Here is a 16,919-nt window from a genome sequence, read left to right as displayed (position 1 = left end):
AGACTTGCAAAAAAAAAAAAAAAACAGAAGATCAATAATCGTAAGATTTACTTGAGAAAAAAAAATGAGAATGACCTTTACCCAATCGAGATTCACCGGAGATTTACGTGAAGATAGATCTGATCAACAAGGTATATATTAAATCTTTATTTGTTTTTATCCTATTTTTTTTGAAATCACACCAGATCTTCATTGAATTATTAGAATGATCTGAGTTAGAAACTAAATGTCAATGATTCTAGTCAATCACGTCAGATTAGTAATGTTAGATTAAATTTTTATCGGTAGCGAATGAATAGATTAAAGATAGAATGGCCAAAAAAAACTTATAGGAAACACTGAGATAAGGAAGGATTCAAGGATTTGGAAACAGGGTTCACTGGAAATTTGGAAAGCATGACAACAGAATTAAAAGGAAACAGATAAGAATTAAAAATCACAAACTAAATATAGGGGGAAAAAGGTAAATACAGAGTGTAAATACAGTGAGAGATAATTAAAAGAAAGAAAACACAGTAAGAGACAGAGAGGGAAGACTGTGAATATAATTGAAAATTATGTGGAAAATGTTAAAAGGGTATTAAACACCATGAGAAAATAGAATATCTGGGAAATTTTAATGAGTATTAAATGGGTTGTATGAAAATAATACTATAACAAACATATATAAATATTTCAACACCTAATTCAAGCAAAGACTCTAACGTTCACATGAAGTATAACACATGGGTCAACATAAATTAGAGAAATAATTTTATAGAGTTCAAACCTGAAACTAATGTCATGGGCTCATATAGGTTGACTCGGATTTCGAAGGACGGAATCGAACTTGAATTAAAGATATATTCGTGACAACGACTTAAGCTGGCCAGGTAAGTGACCTTACTATCGGCATGGTTATATTTGATGTTGACACGTGCTCTGTGGTTCGGCACGCGTCATATATATTGATATGTGTGAATTGTCTGTGGATCGATATGCTTCCTATATGTTATGTTATGCTATATAATATGTGGATTATATGATAATAATTATGGTACGATGTGCTCTAGGAGATGTTTGAGATAGGATACGAGAAGGATGCACAAAACAAAATGTAACGATAGGAGTAAGATACGTTCACGAAACGTTAGGTTAGGTTACATACCGGAGTGCTATGGATAGGAGAGATTGATGAAAGAATACGGTTAGGTTATGGGTAGAAAGGGATAGGTTTGTGATAGATTGATAGAACGATGGCGTTAGGATACGTTCTGGTGATGATATGACTAAGGTATGTCACGTAATGATATGTCTGTGATAGGTATAAGAACGTTAAGGCTATGGTAAGTTAGAGAACGATATGACTATGAAGTGTTTACGTTATGACTTGGTTATGATATGATCCATTGTATGCTAGATTATTGTGCTTAAGTACGAAATCATGTGAACGTGAATGTATGTTATTTATGCTGCTTAGTTGATGTGATATGAATGCATGTGACGATGTGTGGCCCTTGTACGATTATGGCTTGTTGTATGGGTATTGGAATGTAACTGAATGAATTGTATGACATGAAATACGGTAAATTGCACGATACATAACCCCGCTAGGAATATGTATGATACGTAACGAAATGAGAATGAGAATGACATGTAAGCATGAAAACGTGGCGCGGGGTTATGCTCATTAAATGATGACTGTAGGACTAGTGGGACCTCATGCATATTGTGTGTTCATGCATTTGGGGGGATACCCCTATCCCATCACGAGGGTACGGACGCGTACATCCAAATGGCAGGACAACGATCGTTATGCTCCGCATAGCGCTGCCGTGACGGTTTTAGTTTTAACGAGTCCCGGTGGGCCCCCAGAGCATGCCCACCGGCTAGGGACAGTGGCCCAGCGGTGTGCGAACTAGCTGGTGAGCCCATACTCGCACGTATGGGCTGCGTGTAGAGTATATGGTACATGTCCACGATTACCTGTTAGGATTACACCGTTGGGAAAACGAAATGAAACGAAACGAAACGAAAAAGAAACGGAACGAAACGAAACGAAAGATAGGTCCCATCATTTCATTGCATGTGATTGTTGCATTTAACCCCAATAGTGGGGTCACTTACTGAGTATTTCTTTAAATACTCAGGCCATGTGCTACTACATTTTTCAGGTTAAGGCAAGGCATTCCTGTACGGCTGACGACGGCATCGCAACTCGAGATCATGGCACATGCATAGGCTAGTGGTATTTATTTTCCTAGACTTAGGATAGAATAGGATGTTTTAAACTTAAACGCTTATTTATTTTATTTCGGGTCTTTTGTTGTGTCGTTTTAAAGATGTTTTCGAAACACGTAAGTCCATGGCTGTGTTTTTAAGTTAAAGGTTATGTTTTATGGAATTTAAATGAAGTCTTCCGCATTCAATGTTTATGGTATGGATACAGTAGCGACCTTAAATTAAGTGAAAAATTTCGGGTCGTTACAGAGGATACAACCAAGTGGGAGCAAACCATGGATGATGGGATGAGTTGAATGTCTAGGCTTCAGAATTGTGTTACTTCTTCATCTACTAAGGCTGAGTATGTGGCAATAGCTGAAGCTGGGAATGAGATGATATGGATGACGTACTATCTAGAAAAATTAGGTAAGAAGTAGTACGAGAAGATTCTTTATACAGATAGTCAGAATGTCATACAGTTGGTGAAGAACCTAACCTATCATTCAAAGATAAAACACATTAGAAAGTAACGTTATTTCACTCGCAGATTAGTGGAAGAAGATGATATGTATTTGGAGAAGATAAATGGTGCAAAGAATCCAACAGACATGTTGACAAAATGTGTTGAGGTTGGAAAATTAAGGTTGTGCAAAGGCTTAATTGGTATGGTGCAGTGAAGATGTTGATTGGAGAATGAAATACGAGAATTATTGGGTTATGGAGTTTGTTGGTTATTTATAGCTTACTTAATGGTTATACATGAATTTTTTCTCTCATATTCTTTGTGTTCATCTAGATCGAGTGTGCGTTGTTGTGCGATCCTAACACACATCCACTAAGCTTGACAAAGAGGAAAAAGATAAATTTGTGAAAACTAAATCTTATCGAAGTATGATTCAATCTCTATTTTATTTAACTGCTAGTAGTCCCGATATCATATTTAGTGTTTGTTTTTGTGATAGATTTTAATATTGTCTTAAGGAATCTCACTTGAGACTATTTATTTAAGCTTGTGGTATCCTAGAAATGTTGAGTTGAAGTTAGTAGGATATTTGAATGAGGATTTTGTTCGTAGCTTACTTGACCCTAAAAGTACCCATGCAAATTGTAAATTTATTTGTAGTTCATTAGCTTCTTAGTTTAGTAAAAGCAAAATTTTGTTGTCTTATCTTCCATCAAAGTTGTTCTATGGATGACACAGTCTAGAGATTTTAAATTAAAGTTGATAGCGTGCCTATATTTTATGATAACACGAGTACTATTACTTTGACCAAAACTCTTATTAAGCATATTGATATTAAGCATCACTTTATTACAAAGCATGTATTATTTTTCATTTTGTGAGCTTTAGTGACAAGACAACTAGTGTTCAGCCTAATGATCCAAGCTTTTGTTGAGGCAAAAATCCTTAAATTAATGAAAATAACACCTTATTAGACAAAATTCAGATCAACCAAAGATAAGGGTAGAATTAGATTATCTTTTAAGATTTAGAAACAAGATTTGGAACCTTGTCCTAAATAGAATCATTACCTCTTAAGATCTAGAAACAAGATTTAGAACCTTGTTCTAAATAGAATCATGCTTACAACTTAGAAATGACAAGGAAGATACTCAAATTCCAAGGGTGAAAGTCTCAACTTGAGATGATATGAACCAAGAGACATCAATCATACAATATGCTTCAATGAATATGTGAAGAAAATATTGTTAAAACTATCAAAAGATATTTCAATTCATGTCACATTGAATGTAACGACCGATCTTCGAAAATACCGAATCACGGGTTGCCACGTGGACTCAAGAGTAAAAATAACCTTTCAATACTTCTTATTGTTTGAACAGGGACTAGAAATTAAAAGTTGCCTGATATACATCTCAAAAAAAAAAATACAAAACACATAACGAGAACCGTGGAGTCACATAGATAGAAACAGTTACAAAATATTGCAGGTTTTCCAAAAACGTCAAAATCATAACCAAAACAACATGGAAGAAGAGGCTCAATCTAAGGGGCCCCTTCTACAACTACACGACTCCACACGTCCCCGCCACCGACCCAGATCTACTTTTCTCCTGAAAAATAAAAACAACACAGAATGAGTATATAAACAATACTCAGTAAGCAACCTGCTCGTAAGCTCTTGTCGAATTTAGCCCTATTCACAGGATCCTAAGTTTTGTGCTCGAATAGTCGCTAGTCAGAGACCTAGTGGTGCCTAGCAATATTTAACTGTTCCTAAGATCAGTAACTACCTGCTACTGTGCCTCGCTAGGCCGGGTCAGTCACTACCTATCTTATGCCCTTGTCGGCTCAAATTAGTAAAACTACCTATCTTAGGAACAGTAACTACCTGCCACTATGCCACTCAGCTGGATCAGTAAAAAGGCCATGACTCGTCCCACTAAGCACCTCTGACATGTTACCACAATAATATACTATGATTACCCTCAACCCCCTGTCGGTGACTACGAAAACGGTACACTATCATCTATGTGCTTCATAACTTATGATAACTAGCACCTAATAAATGATCCAACTCACAAAGGGTAACAATGGGCTACCCAAGCCCCACACCCAATGCCTAACAAAGAACCATGGCAACAACACGTCACCATGCTAAGTCACGTAATAACCATCTAGCTGAACATAAAAATATATCATCCCAAACTCCTAAAAGAAATTTCACATTCATGTCAACGAAACTATATAACCATAACGACAATCAAAGTACAACCACACACATTATCGAAGTACCACCTCCATGAACTAACTTTATCCATTCCTAAATACGGTACTAAATTATTTGGCCACAAATCCAAACCGACTCCTACAAGCAATTACTTAAAAATTTGCTCTAGATGGTTACTTACCTGATTGTAGACTTCCCAAAACTTTATCAAGTCTTCAAGTGTCCCCTTGACTAAGCTAATTGAAAATTTCCTAAATAAGGGATTATGGAATGTGTGAGTCAAGTACCTAAATTTGAATAAAGACAAATCAAATGGTGTGAAATGGGAAAAAAAATCGGGTTTCGGTTCTGTACAGGTGGGTCGGGTCCCCTCAGTTTTCGGCCTCTTCTTCCCACCTTCTTCTTGATCTTTCTTTCCTCTCAGCACCACATGTCTTCTTCTTCACAAGGACTCACCAACTTCCCTCGACAATAACGTAGGTACACCGATTCAGTGAAATGTATTAGGGTTTTGGAAAGGAACAACGAAAATCACACCACTAGGGCTTACCGTCGGCATTCTCCCTTCTTCAATTGTTTGGCCCACTGTTGCTGACGAGCGCTTCAAGCTCCGTTGTTCATCTCCTCCGCTCTACCCTCTCCTCTGTCTTCTTCTTCTTCTTCTTCTTTTTTTCTTTCTTCTTTTCTCTTTTCCTCTACGCGGTCCTTTTTTTTTTTTTTAACCCTAGAAGAATAGTACAGCTGGTCTTTCTCTCTCCTCACTTATTGCCACCTATACGGCTCTTACATGGAAGAAAAATAAAGTTTATGTTATAAATTTTAGGTGGATTATAATTTAGAGTAATTTGGAGCTATTGTATTTCATTAATGTATTTTAAGACTTTTTATTTACTCTAGGTTACAATTACATAATGGTTCATTATAGCCATCAAGTATGAATGTTACAACTCTTGGAATGTCTTTAATAGTTTCATTTTGAGGTTATATAAAGCATGTATGTTGTATTGGTAAGTAGACTTGGAAAATGTAGTAAAAAAAAGCATTTGTGCTTTCTTTAGGGAATGACTATGTTTCTTTGCAATTCTAGTTAGTTTAGGTTGCATGTAAAATCATTCAAACTCGACATGATCAATCTTGCTTGTGGAATGATTCGAATCTCAAACAATGTTTTTGCCTTTAGATATTCGATCAACAAGGTAATCTGAATCTTACTCTCCTTGTAGTGATTTCCACATATCATTCAGTATACAATATTTTTTTTCACATCTTCATTGAAGCATATTTTATGATTGATATCTCTTGGCTCATATCATGAGAACTCAATTTCATTCTTCCAAAAACTTAGTTTTTTTAGATAGTTATTTGTGAATATTTATAGTTTTCCACGAAACAAACTTCCAACTTTTCAAATGTTGAGTAAAGAAGTGAGTGGATATGATTTACTCCCACTACCCTTAAATCTAAAAAAAAAAGTTAGGGTCACTTTGACAAGTAATTTCCTCCATTTTCGCCTGCTACAAGAAATTATGAAATTAAAATAATAAATTTTTTTTTTTTAACAAATTATCAATTTATAGCAACTTCATTGACTACTTTAACCGTGCAAATATTCACTTTCAAAGCTCCAGATGATCATTCTTTAACTGAATCAGCTTGTAACACATGAAATAATGGTTGGACTGAGCCTATCCAATTTTGTAGATGAAGAATAAATGCTTGTTGAATCTTTTTGGTTTTGGATTGTGTAATAAGTCTAGTTGGAATATTTGGAATACCTTAATCCTTATCATTTAGTAATCAATTAGCTTATGTTTTTACCAAGTCGTTAAACGAAGAAATATTTTACAATAATCTTTATTATAACTTTTTTAAAGACATGTTCGTAGTGAAAATATTATTTTTTCGATTATTCTTTCTTATGATTTAAAAAGAGGAAAAAATTAAAAAAAATATACCGATGCATTAAAATTAATTTTTGAGTGAATTTTAAGTATGGACTTTTATGATGTGAATTTAATGTAGGTTTAGGGTGATATATTAGAGTATATTGTTCTTGTTACTTGAACACATGTATTACTTGTTTATAATTATTTTTTTAACTTAATTTGTCCGTGAAAAAATAAAATTGTTGACTTTTTTACCATTATTTTAAATTAATTAATGTTTTTGATGATAACAATTTTTTTTTAGTTAAAATCATTTGATTGGGTAAATTTTGATTGTCTTTTAAAAAAGAAAAAAAATTAATTATATATAATATATGAAATAATAAAATTTAAAAAAAAAAATCTGATGTTTAGAGTACCCTTCCGACAACATTTAATTAAAAAAAGATTGAAATATTTTTATTATTATTATTGTTAAAGACTTTTTATTATTATTATAATATTTTTATTTACTTTTTACTTCGGTTGCTTTTGAACTCGTAACTAAAATGGTGTAACCGTTGGGGTTTGGTAGGTAAAAGAGTCAAGAAAGTTTTATTCAAATTATCAAGAGGCTCGTAAAGTTAATAGATTGAGATTATTCAAATTCTCGAGAGGTGTTTGGGAGGGTGGAGTAGATTGAGATTGACCGTACAAATGTAAAGTTGCATTGTTATTTTCTCTAACACTATCTCATTTAATTTTAAATGGCATATTCTAAATTCTTCCAAATTGTTTAATGTTTTGATAAAATTAATTTTCATATTTTATATCGAGTCAAATATCAATTTTAATTGTAGTAAAAAGTTTAATAATTTTTTATTAAGTGAATCCAATACAATCGTTCGTGATATTACACGAATATGCTCGAAAAATCTTAGATGTTACATTTATTTTAATAATTATTTATTATTCTCTAAATAAAATTGGGCGTTAATATTCATAATAGTAAGATAAAACAAAAACACTCAAAATCATTATATTAAAATTTGATCAGTACACTTCAAATTTTGCAAATCAAGTAACATAAAGATTTTAAAACACATTAACGAAACATCATAACTCTAAACTATCATTCATTCAAAATTTGTAACCATCTATAGTTCATATTATATGATTGAAATATCTTCATCCATATCAAAAGCGTTGAATACTCAAGTTATAATTGGAAGCCTCTTCGATGATTAAGTCATGCCCTTCTTCAAGGTACATACTCAAACTTGCACGAACCATGACCTGCCAAGGAAAGGAAGATTAGTTTTAAGGAAAATGTATAAGTTTACTTGACTAATAAAACTTTGAGATCCCCCTGATGGAAGAGTAGAATGATATTTGATTGGAGAAGGGAATGAATGTCAGTGAGGATGCTAGGACACTAGGCCGTAAAGGAGGGTGGATTGTCAGATCCCACATCAGTTGGAAAGGGGAACAGAACATTCTTTCTAAGGGTGTGAAAACCTCTCGAGTGTGGATTGTGAGATCCCACATTGATTACTGAGAGAAACAAGTCCCAGCAAAGACGTCGAGTCTCAAATGGGGGTGGATTGTGAGATACCATATCGATTTGAGAGAGGAACGAGTGTCAGCGAGGACACTGGGTCCCGTAGGGGAGTAGATTGTGAGACCCCACATTAGTTGGAGAGGAGAACAAAACATTCTTTATAAGGGCGTGGAAATCTTTCCCTAACATACGTGTTTTAAAATCTATGAGGGAAAGCCCAGAAGGGAAAACCCATAGATGACAATATTTACTAGCTATGAGCTTAGACAGTAACCATGAAGTACAAGACAAGAAGATCGAGAAAATGGAGTTAGATTAAGAACACTTACTAGGATCGAGAGCGGTGACCATGGCAGCGGAATTGAAGAAGCAAGAGGCACCCTTATGCTTAAACTTTTGATAGTAACTATTAAAAGCATAAGAAGCATGATCCCTAACAGTGTTTGGGTAAAAACAAGGACGCTTCACTTGAATATCACCACAATCCGCTCCTCCTTTCCCACAAGCCCAATCAAGAGCTCTTTGCAGCTCATCATCCGGCACTTGCTCATCAGCTATGCACCACTCCTCAAGTTGCCCCTCTTTCATAACCCAACACAAAAAAAAAATCAAATCCATTTTCCTTTCGTAACATAAGACGGTCATGGAATACTATCTGCACTGGTACGAGGCCTTTTAGGAAAGTCCAACCCAAAACAAAGCCACGAGAGCTTGTACTCAAAGTAAACAATATCATACCATTGTGGAGAGTCGTGATTCCTAACAAAGACAAGACAAACAAGAAGCTAAGTACCTGATCTTCGTGGAGCTACGATGAAAGCGAGCAGCACAGACAGGTGGAGAATGGTGAGCCGAGTAGAACGAGAAGACATTGTAGTGTTGTTTTTGTTCTAAATGATCTGTGTGGCCATGTTTCAACAAAGGTTTGGTCTTTAAGAAATGATAGGAGGAGTTCACAGCCTTCGAGAAAGTTAAGATTCATTTCTTCAAGCTTACGTCAAAGAAACACTTGAAGCTTTCTTTTTTGGGAATCATTTAGGTTTAAACATAGATTTGGAGTTTAATAATTTTTTGAAATCACATGCTTAACACTTTAGTTATGGGAAGAGGGGAATCAAGTGAGTGGATGTAACATAGTGGAAGGTGTGTAGATGACAAAGGCTAACATGTCTCATTAACATTACTTTATTTGGATATGTGTTTTTGGAATCAAATGTATATATATATATGTGTGCATGTGTTGATGCACTTGAGCTCCTTTTTTAAGAGAGATATCCATTTTACTCGATTTCGTGATTGTGGGAAAGAGATTCCACGTTTAGACGAGGAATAAGAGAGGGGTCGAGAACATTGTTTCTCTGTTAGATAAATAGGGCGGAGACGAGATTATATTTTTCGTCCCCGCTCAATTCCTTGTCCCGCTCTACTTATTATAAATACAGTTTCAACATATTCCTTATCATTTGGTATCAGAGCTTTATTTTCAAGATTGAATATATGTTTCTTTTGTGTTTCTTTTCAATTTAATTTTTATTTGTCTTGGCTTATAATCCATCCCGAGTTTAAAAATCAATCATGACTCTGCTGAAAAATTTGAGCCATGTATAAAGCCACTTCCATAGGGCTATAGAGTCACTATGAGTTTGGATGAGTTTGGAGGAGTGACCATGGTGCTTATTAGCTATTAGGTTACCTGTGTGGTTCCACGCACTAAGATGTGTTTATAATGTAGGAGCCCTTAAGAGAACCCTGCCCATTTCCACAAGATAAAGTCACATGATTGTCTCAGTGTGTTACACTATCGAGCTTATTAGGTTTGGCTCAACAGTAATGCACATGAGCTCCTACTGCTTGGAAGGGTGCTGAGGGTTCGATCTGGGTTGTTGCTAGCCCTAATAGCATACCTGAGGAGATATGAGGAAGAAACTCTGGTGATACCATTCACACTGCAACTAGGCCGGTTGAGATTTCTTAGTCATCCTTGTCATGAAGGTTTACTAAGTTTTTAGGGTGTATATGAGGTTTAAATCTCATCTCACATTGCTAAAACACTCGAGACTAACCCCTTGGGGCTAAGGTCTAGACCTCTGATCACTACTTATGATCCTTGGTTGTTCGGTCTACTAGAAACATATTAACCTAGGTCAACGTTAAACCCTCTAGTTCTTATCTAAGGAGTACTTTGGTAATTTTTCACATCATACATGACCTTCTCATGCATATTCTAACAATTTAAGGTAGGATATGCTCGCATATTAGCACGTTCTAACAATCTCTACCAGTAATACTTGAAAAAAAAATTTAAATGGTTACTTGGGAAACATGCATGCATAAGTTTCCATACATTCATCATTTATAACCTTGTAAAGGTTGTTTACCAAAAAAACTCTTCATTATAATGCAACATGACATCTCATACATGCACATCATCATAATATGAAGTATTATCATATTATGTCGCATCAGCATTATACATCTTATGTCATCATGTCATAATAAATCATCACTCCAACGTAACATCATATCAACATAACAGCATCATAATGCATAATCATATTGTATCAATTCACGTAATCGTATCATCATAATATATCATCATATCATATCAATTCACATCATCATAATATATAAGCATACATGACATGTGCAAGAGCCATTGAGCATGTGTTACATAAGATAAGTCTTCCAACCGAAGTGATAGTAAAACCACTTACTTGGTTGGCCTTAGCCAAAATTCTATATAGCTCCAAATTTGCTTCTTTCGTCCTTCGAATTCGTTCTCACTTATTACAATCAAAATCGAATTCCTTCTCAATTGTGTGAATATTATTTAAATGGATCATACCATCTAAATTTTAGATATTTATGGTTAATAACAATTTAATACTTTTTCCAGATCTTCTATTTTACTTATTTTGTTCAGGGTTTTTTTTAATTCAGTTTAATTTCTAAGTCAAACTTAAATAATTATAACAAAATTAATATCATTCGATAAACAAAAAAGAAAAATGTAAAATATGACTCACTATTACGGCCTCTAAAATAGAATGAGTTTTGCATGAGAAGTTTTGCAAGTTTTGCGTGATTAGGGTTGGTTAGGGAGAGATTGTTTTGCGTTAAAAGTTTTGCCTCTAAGTTTTGTGTGATATGGGTTCGTTAGGAGAGAGACTTGGGGTAACGACTTCTGAGAGGTTAGTGGAGAAAAGTTAAACTATTACATCTTTTTGTATGTAACTCGATCCAATTTGGCTCTTTCACCAAAGTTCAAGAGTTTTCATCCGGCTTTCCAAACCTAAACCCCCCCGAACTCTCGATCAAACCTAAATTTTTTATTTTCACAATTTTTCTAAATTAAGTTAGTTTAGACTTAAACATATATATATATACATACATACATATATATGTATGTATGTATATATATAATATGGCCCTTTATCTAGGTGTCTCATTTTTTATAATGGGCCGTGGCTGATGTAACTATTTTGGGCCAGGCCCATGAAAAACCCATTCAATCACTCACACGTGCATCGTCTTCAACTGCAGCGATTCGGCAACCGAGTTTGTGCAGAGTCCCACAGCAATTTAGGGAGAAAGAGAGCCGGCGGAGATCAGATTCGGTTTCAGTTTCAGCTCCGGAGAAGACAAGATGAACACTGACATTACAGCATCGACCAAGCCGGAGTACCCGGTAATAGATCGGAATCCTCCATTCACCAAAGTCGTCGGCAATTTTGACACTCTCGATTACCTCCGTTTCGTTACCATCACCGGCGTTTCCGTTACCGTTGGCTATCTTTCCGGTGCCAATTTCTTCTTTCTTCTCTTCTTCTTTGTTTCTCTTCCTTTTTCTTTACTAATCTGGAAATGTGTTGTGTTATTTGCGTTTTAGGGATTAAGCCCGGGATTAGAGGACCGTCAATGGTGACCGGCGGTTTAATTGGACTGATGGGAGGCTTCATGTATGCTTATCAGAACTCGGCTGGTCGGCTTATGGGGTTTTTCCCCAATGAAGGCGAGGTAGCTCGTTACAAGAAATAAGATTGTGCGTTTTAGGGTTTTTTTTTTCTTCTGAATTTCGAGTTCCATTTGTGGACATTTTTTACGATGTTCTACTTATTAACCATGCGACCGGGTTGTGTCAATAAGTTAAATGAAACTTCGCTCTAAATGAATCTGTTGAAGACTTTACATGATTCCTTTGTTTTTGATCGATAAACAAGGATGCTCGTTAAGGGGTTTGGAGGTATAGATCATATACTTGTCTTTTGTTCCATTTGTGTATCCATTTTTTTATTTCCTATGTTTGTTGGTAAACCTTGTTCAACGGGGTATCGTTAGATTATAACATCTCTTGCCGCATTGTCATAAACTCGAGTTGATTTCCAGAGTTTCAGCGTGTAACCAGGAAATTGAAAGTAGTACAAGAGTAGCTTTAAGAGGGAGAAAAATGTTCTTTATTATCCAAACAGTATTACACCAATGAACTTCAAAGAAAAAGTTCTCACACACTTTGCTATGATGCTCTTTTATGTGATCTTTTGTGCTAGCATTTCATCTTTCAAGCAGTCTTGTTCTGATTAAGTGATTGTCATCCACAAATGGTTATGTTTTTCTTAGTAATAGGCAAATTTAGCTCTTTCTGATGTGGCTGCGATGGATCTTAGATATCAGATTCTTTGTTACTTTTCCATTGATGACTGTCACAGCATTTCAGAAGGTAGAATATTTGCAGTTGGCTGACAATCTGGTGGACTATGAAATTTGTTTGTTTGAACCTTAGATTTAGCTCCTGAGAAAGTTCAAGCAAATTTTTTGCTCAATTTCTTTTTTCTTGCTTTGATTGTTACTTTCTCACTGTTTTGGTTGTATGGCCTTTTGTTTAAGGAGATAAAATGTTCAATGATTTTTCTTTTCAAATGATGTAAATTGGAAATGATTCTTGATGTTTTGAATGCTTTCTTTAGTCTCATAAAAGGATAGCCTTCATTGTAAGTTCCGCTACTATTTTAATTTTTGTATGGTTGTTTGTGGGATGCCCTTTTGTTTCTTACAGATATTTGATCAGACTAGATTAATGTAGGCTCTATAGGTGACTGCATAAACTTCGGTGCGGTGGAGGGTTAAACCTTCGATTTTAAAGAAAGAAATAGATATCGTTATAAACTTCGAATGTATATGATGTGTTTACCTTGGTGTTTGTGGATACTTTATAAACTCAACAAATAATTGAACACCTAGAATGGTTTGGATCATCCGGTGGTGGGATATTCTGTGCATTTTGCACCCCAAGATCCAACGAGTGACACCTACTTCTCACCTTACTTGTAATAGACACATAGATGAAGTTCTTATATCCCTTTTCCACTCAATCCATAAACAAGATTAGACGTTATTCCGGTTTGTTTCAATTTTAGTGAAACTCTTCCTCAAGCAAGGCAGCCGATAAGTCATTGAAGGGTTTGTGTGAATAAAGGAATGGATGGTCTCTATTACTCATTTTAAAGTGTCTTACAGTGATCTAATATCTTTTCAAGAAAATGACGCAAGAATCCGCAATGAAGAAATAAGGAGATCTTTCTATATCGACAAAGCCTACCGGTAGCAGATATTGTGCACTTTTACTCGGTAGCAGATATTGTGCACTTTTACTTAATACATATTATCGTCAGTCTCACAATTTTAAAATGCATGTTTCTCTCTCCAACCAGCGTGAAACTGTGAAGAAAATACAACTTTTGTTTTAACTTTTCAAACGTATATAGGTGACACCGGAACAACTTTTTCATTATTTAATTATGAAAAGTAGTTGATATATCGGAATGGAAACTGGCAGAATACAAGAAACAGGTGGGTGATCAACAACTTACCCAATAATACACACATGAATGTCTCCTCCTCCCTCAATAATGAATTGAGTTTTCAACTAACACAAATACATATGACATACCATTCACTCCTTTTTCCCTATCATCCATGAAAATAATCCCATTTTCTAAACCTACAGCACAACGCCCTCCCTCCCCCTGCTGCTACACTCTTCTCTTCAATTCTGACTAAATGCTTACCGTAATTCCATCCGTTCCCAAAATCGCCCGTTCCTTGTTTACCATAATCGTCGGGACAACCGAACAACTGCTATGTTTCGGCATAGGCTGCTGGGCTGTATGTGATTCTGCAGTCCTACTACTAGGAACAACTATGCTGTGGTCGTAAACTCAACCTTGTGTGCTTCTTCTACTACAGTTCTTGCTGTCTCTATCACTACTTGCCCGCTAACATAATGTTGTCGACATACGGGCATATACATGTCAGCACCACCAATCAGCTCAGTCTCTTTTTCTTCTGTCTTCCTTAAAGTAAAGAAAGCTCGATTCCCGCAGATCTCGCATCGAGCAGTTAACTTTGTTACAGAATCGGCAAGCGGAATTATATCAAGAACTGAACCAAAGCTCCTCCTGTTCATGTTTTTTCAGATAAAACCCCAACACAAAAAAGCTTTAGCTCAGTTACTAATGCGTATTCAGTTTAGATCAATATGAAAGCTTTCGTTGAATGTGTGCCAAATGAAAGGCCATCAGTTTCGAAGAAAATAATTCAAATATTTCGAATGAATGAACCAAAACTACGCCAAAAACTTTGATGATACCTCAAGTAATCCCCATCCAACCCAGCAACTATTACTGTTTTGCCATCCATATCAGCAGCTTCACGACAGAAATCGTAAAGATCATCGAAGAATTGAGCTTCATCAATTCCAATCACATCTAGCTATCATATCATTATCAAAACCGAACTAAAAATTTAGTTTACAGGAAAATCAGTATGCCCAATTAGTCAGCTATCTGCTCATTCTAACTGCAAACCAAATCTTTAGCCTCATAGAGAGATATCAAGCTTTCCTTAAGAAGGTAGGATTATCATACCTTGTCATAAGCACCTTCACCAAACTTTTGTTTGAAAGACGATAAGTTTGGTAATGCCCAGCAAGGCAGTTTCATGCCATCGTGCGTCACAATCGAATCCAGTCCATATCTCGTGTCTTTATTCGACTTAATAACGGCTACACTTCTGTAAAAAATAATAATTTTTATGAATTTTACCCCAAAAAGAAGCTTCTACACCAATCAAGATTATATCATAGCACAAATTCAATCCAAGTTATCAAATCCCAAGTAGGTGATCACCAGTGAACTCTTGTATCATCTCCAAATTATAAGATCTAACGCCAAATTGTACAATCCAACTGAACTGGTGCATACATTTGCAAAAGCCAAAAGGCATGGTGAAAATGCAAGTCGCCTACTTCTTGAATGTTTCTTTATTTTACAGTTCAAATGGAAACTGTTAGACCTTAGAAATTGGTGCAACAATGTCTATGTATCAATAGCCTTGTTTCAAAGAAAGAGGCAAGGTCATATGGTCTAATGTTAAGAGGGCTGCCTTCTAGAGTGTTGAGAGCTACATTAAAGGGGAAATTCTTTATCAAGAGGCCAAAACCCACATCATATTTCAGCCTAACCCCTCGTTTATCACCAATATGCATAACTCTAATATTGAGAATTTGTACACATAGACAAGAATAACCATATTAGAACCATTTAAAACTGACAAGAATAACCATATTAGAACCGTTCAAAACTGTTAAGAATGAGAAACATAGGTTCATTCTTAACATGGTATCAAAGCGGGAGAAGAGGAAGAACGGAAGAACGGAAGAAAGTGACAGAGAATGGAACAAAGGACTTTCAATCCCATTCTTGTTTCTCATTCTGTGGTATCAGAGCATCTTAACAGAACCTTAGAATGCCACTTTCTTCTCATTTCTTATTGGAGATACCCTCATGCTATTATTCAAGCCAATACAAAATCTCCCAATCTATTAGCAAACTTACCACCTACTATCATACCAATAAGCCCCATTTCCGTTAACCGTAGAAACTTAGAAATACAAGGGAGACAAGTCCAAAGGAGACTAGAGAAAACATTACAATAAACACTCGCAACCGATTAGATTAATGAATAGAAGCACAAAATCAGAGCATAAAATACCTGCCATTGATGCTCTCGGACTGAATCCGCCGAAGAAGAGAGGTTGTTTTCCCAGCAAACATCGGCCCTACTATCACATGAACCTCGCCGGAGGGCGGTGACAAAGAAGCTACGATTTGGGCACTTCGTTTCTGGTTTGAAAACCCCTGGTTTCTGGGCAACGAGACTCTGAGCGTTTTCAGAGAGAAAAAATTGGACAAGTGGGTGAATATAGGGTTGCATTGCGTCGATTTAGAAGCCAAAGAGAGGGTTGGAGAAGCGGTAATGGGGAAATAGGGCGAGAGGGTTGAGAAAGATGATGATGATACGAAGGATTTCATCTTAGAAATGGGTAGCATAAGCGTATTGAGGGTTTTGATGGGGTTTTGGCAAAGGGTTGAGAAAGGCCTGTAAATTTTGATTTGGAGAGCGGAGAGGTTGGTGGGGTTTGTTTTGCCCCAAACTCTGTTTTGTTGAAGCTACGTTCCCAACTCACCAATAAGAATTGAATTAAATTATTCAAAATTAAATGTCCATTTCTGACCCTTTTTTTTTTTTTTTTTTATTTAT

General features: G+C 35.7%; 3 protein-coding genes and 1 long non-coding RNA gene across 5 annotated transcripts; 1 reads left to right on the top strand and 3 right to left on the bottom strand.

Annotated features, from left to right (window-relative positions):
- Positions 1-4,001: 4,001 nt before the first annotated feature.
- Positions 4,002-5,582, bottom strand: LOC111432639. Of its 2 annotated transcripts, XR_002708667.1 has the most exons (4): positions 5,446-5,582; positions 5,250-5,354; positions 5,077-5,146; positions 4,002-4,278 (listed from the first exon to the last, which is right to left on the bottom strand). It is a non-coding gene; the product is annotated as an uncharacterized LOC111432639 (long non-coding RNA). The 2 variants fall into 2 exon arrangements; XR_002708666.1 differs by having other exon boundaries at positions 5,250-5,582.
- A 2,191-nt stretch (positions 5,583-7,773) lies between these two features.
- Positions 7,774-9,234, bottom strand: LOC111432636 (PLASMODESMATA CALLOSE-BINDING PROTEIN 5-like). Its single transcript, XM_023069583.1, has 3 exons — positions 9,115-9,234; positions 8,651-8,902; positions 7,774-8,056 (listed from the first exon to the last, which is right to left on the bottom strand). Exons 1-3 carry the CDS (start codon positions 9,191-9,193, stop codon positions 8,022-8,024), a joined length of 366 nt encoding a protein of 121 aa, XP_022925351.1. The 5' UTR covers positions 9,194-9,234; the 3' UTR covers positions 7,774-8,021.
- A 2,621-nt stretch (positions 9,235-11,855) lies between these two features.
- On the top strand, positions 11,856-12,564 carry LOC111432598 (NADH-ubiquinone oxidoreductase 20.9 kDa subunit-like). The gene is made up of 2 exons (XM_023069537.1): positions 11,856-12,121; positions 12,211-12,564. The coding sequence occupies exons 1-2, from the start codon at positions 11,968-11,970 to the stop codon at positions 12,357-12,359; spliced, it is 303 nt and encodes a 100-aa protein (XP_022925305.1). The 5' UTR covers positions 11,856-11,967; the 3' UTR covers positions 12,360-12,564.
- Positions 12,565-14,114: 1,550 nt separating this feature from the next.
- LOC111432595 (thymidine kinase a-like) lies at positions 14,115-16,833 on the bottom strand. The gene is made up of 4 exons (XM_023069534.1): positions 16,371-16,833; positions 15,245-15,389; positions 14,968-15,089; positions 14,115-14,776 (listed from the first exon to the last, which is right to left on the bottom strand). The coding sequence occupies exons 1-4, from the start codon at positions 16,706-16,708 to the stop codon at positions 14,518-14,520; spliced, it is 864 nt and encodes a 287-aa protein (XP_022925302.1). The 5' UTR covers positions 16,709-16,833; the 3' UTR covers positions 14,115-14,517.
- Positions 16,834-16,919: the final 86 nt, after the last annotated feature.

This window comes from Cucurbita moschata, unplaced genomic scaffold, assembly GCF_002738365.1.
Source record: "Cucurbita moschata cultivar Rifu unplaced genomic scaffold, Cmos_1.0 Cmo_Scf00039, whole genome shotgun sequence".
Classification (NCBI taxonomy): Eukaryota; Viridiplantae; Streptophyta; class Magnoliopsida; order Cucurbitales; family Cucurbitaceae; genus Cucurbita; species Cucurbita moschata.
This window is presented reverse-complemented; position numbering and strand designations above follow the sequence as displayed.

Bases quoted from the DNA above. Each gene is read 5' to 3' on its own strand.
- LOC111432636 (XM_023069583.1), bottom strand. From the start codon at position 9,193: ATGTCTTCTCGTTCTACTCGGCTCACCATTCTCCACCTGTCTGTGCTG. The intron at 8,903-9,114 runs GTACTTAGCTTC...GGGTTATGAAAG, and splicing joins CGTAGCTCCACGAAGATCAG to AGGGGCAACTTGAGGAGTGG. The intron at 8,057-8,650 runs GTAAGTGTTCTT...TTTCCTTGGCAG, and splicing joins GGTCACCGCTCTCGATCCTA to GTCATGGTTCGTGCAAGTTT.
- LOC111432598 (XM_023069537.1), top strand. From the start codon at position 11,968: ATGAACACTGACATTACAGCATCGACCAAGCCGGAGTACCCGGTAATA. The intron at 12,122-12,210 runs GTGCCAATTTCT...TTTGCGTTTTAG, and splicing joins TACCGTTGGCTATCTTTCCG to GGATTAAGCCCGGGATTAGA.
- LOC111432595 (XM_023069534.1), bottom strand. From the start codon at position 16,708: ATGCTACCCATTTCTAAGATGAAATCCTTCGTATCATCATCATCTTTC. The intron at 15,390-16,370 runs GTATTTTATGCT...TATTTTTTACAG, and splicing joins TCCGAGAGCATCAATGGCAG to AAGTGTAGCCGTTATTAAGT. The intron at 15,090-15,244 runs GTATGATAATCC...ATGATATGATAG, and splicing joins GTGAAGGTGCTTATGACAAG to CTAGATGTGATTGGAATTGA.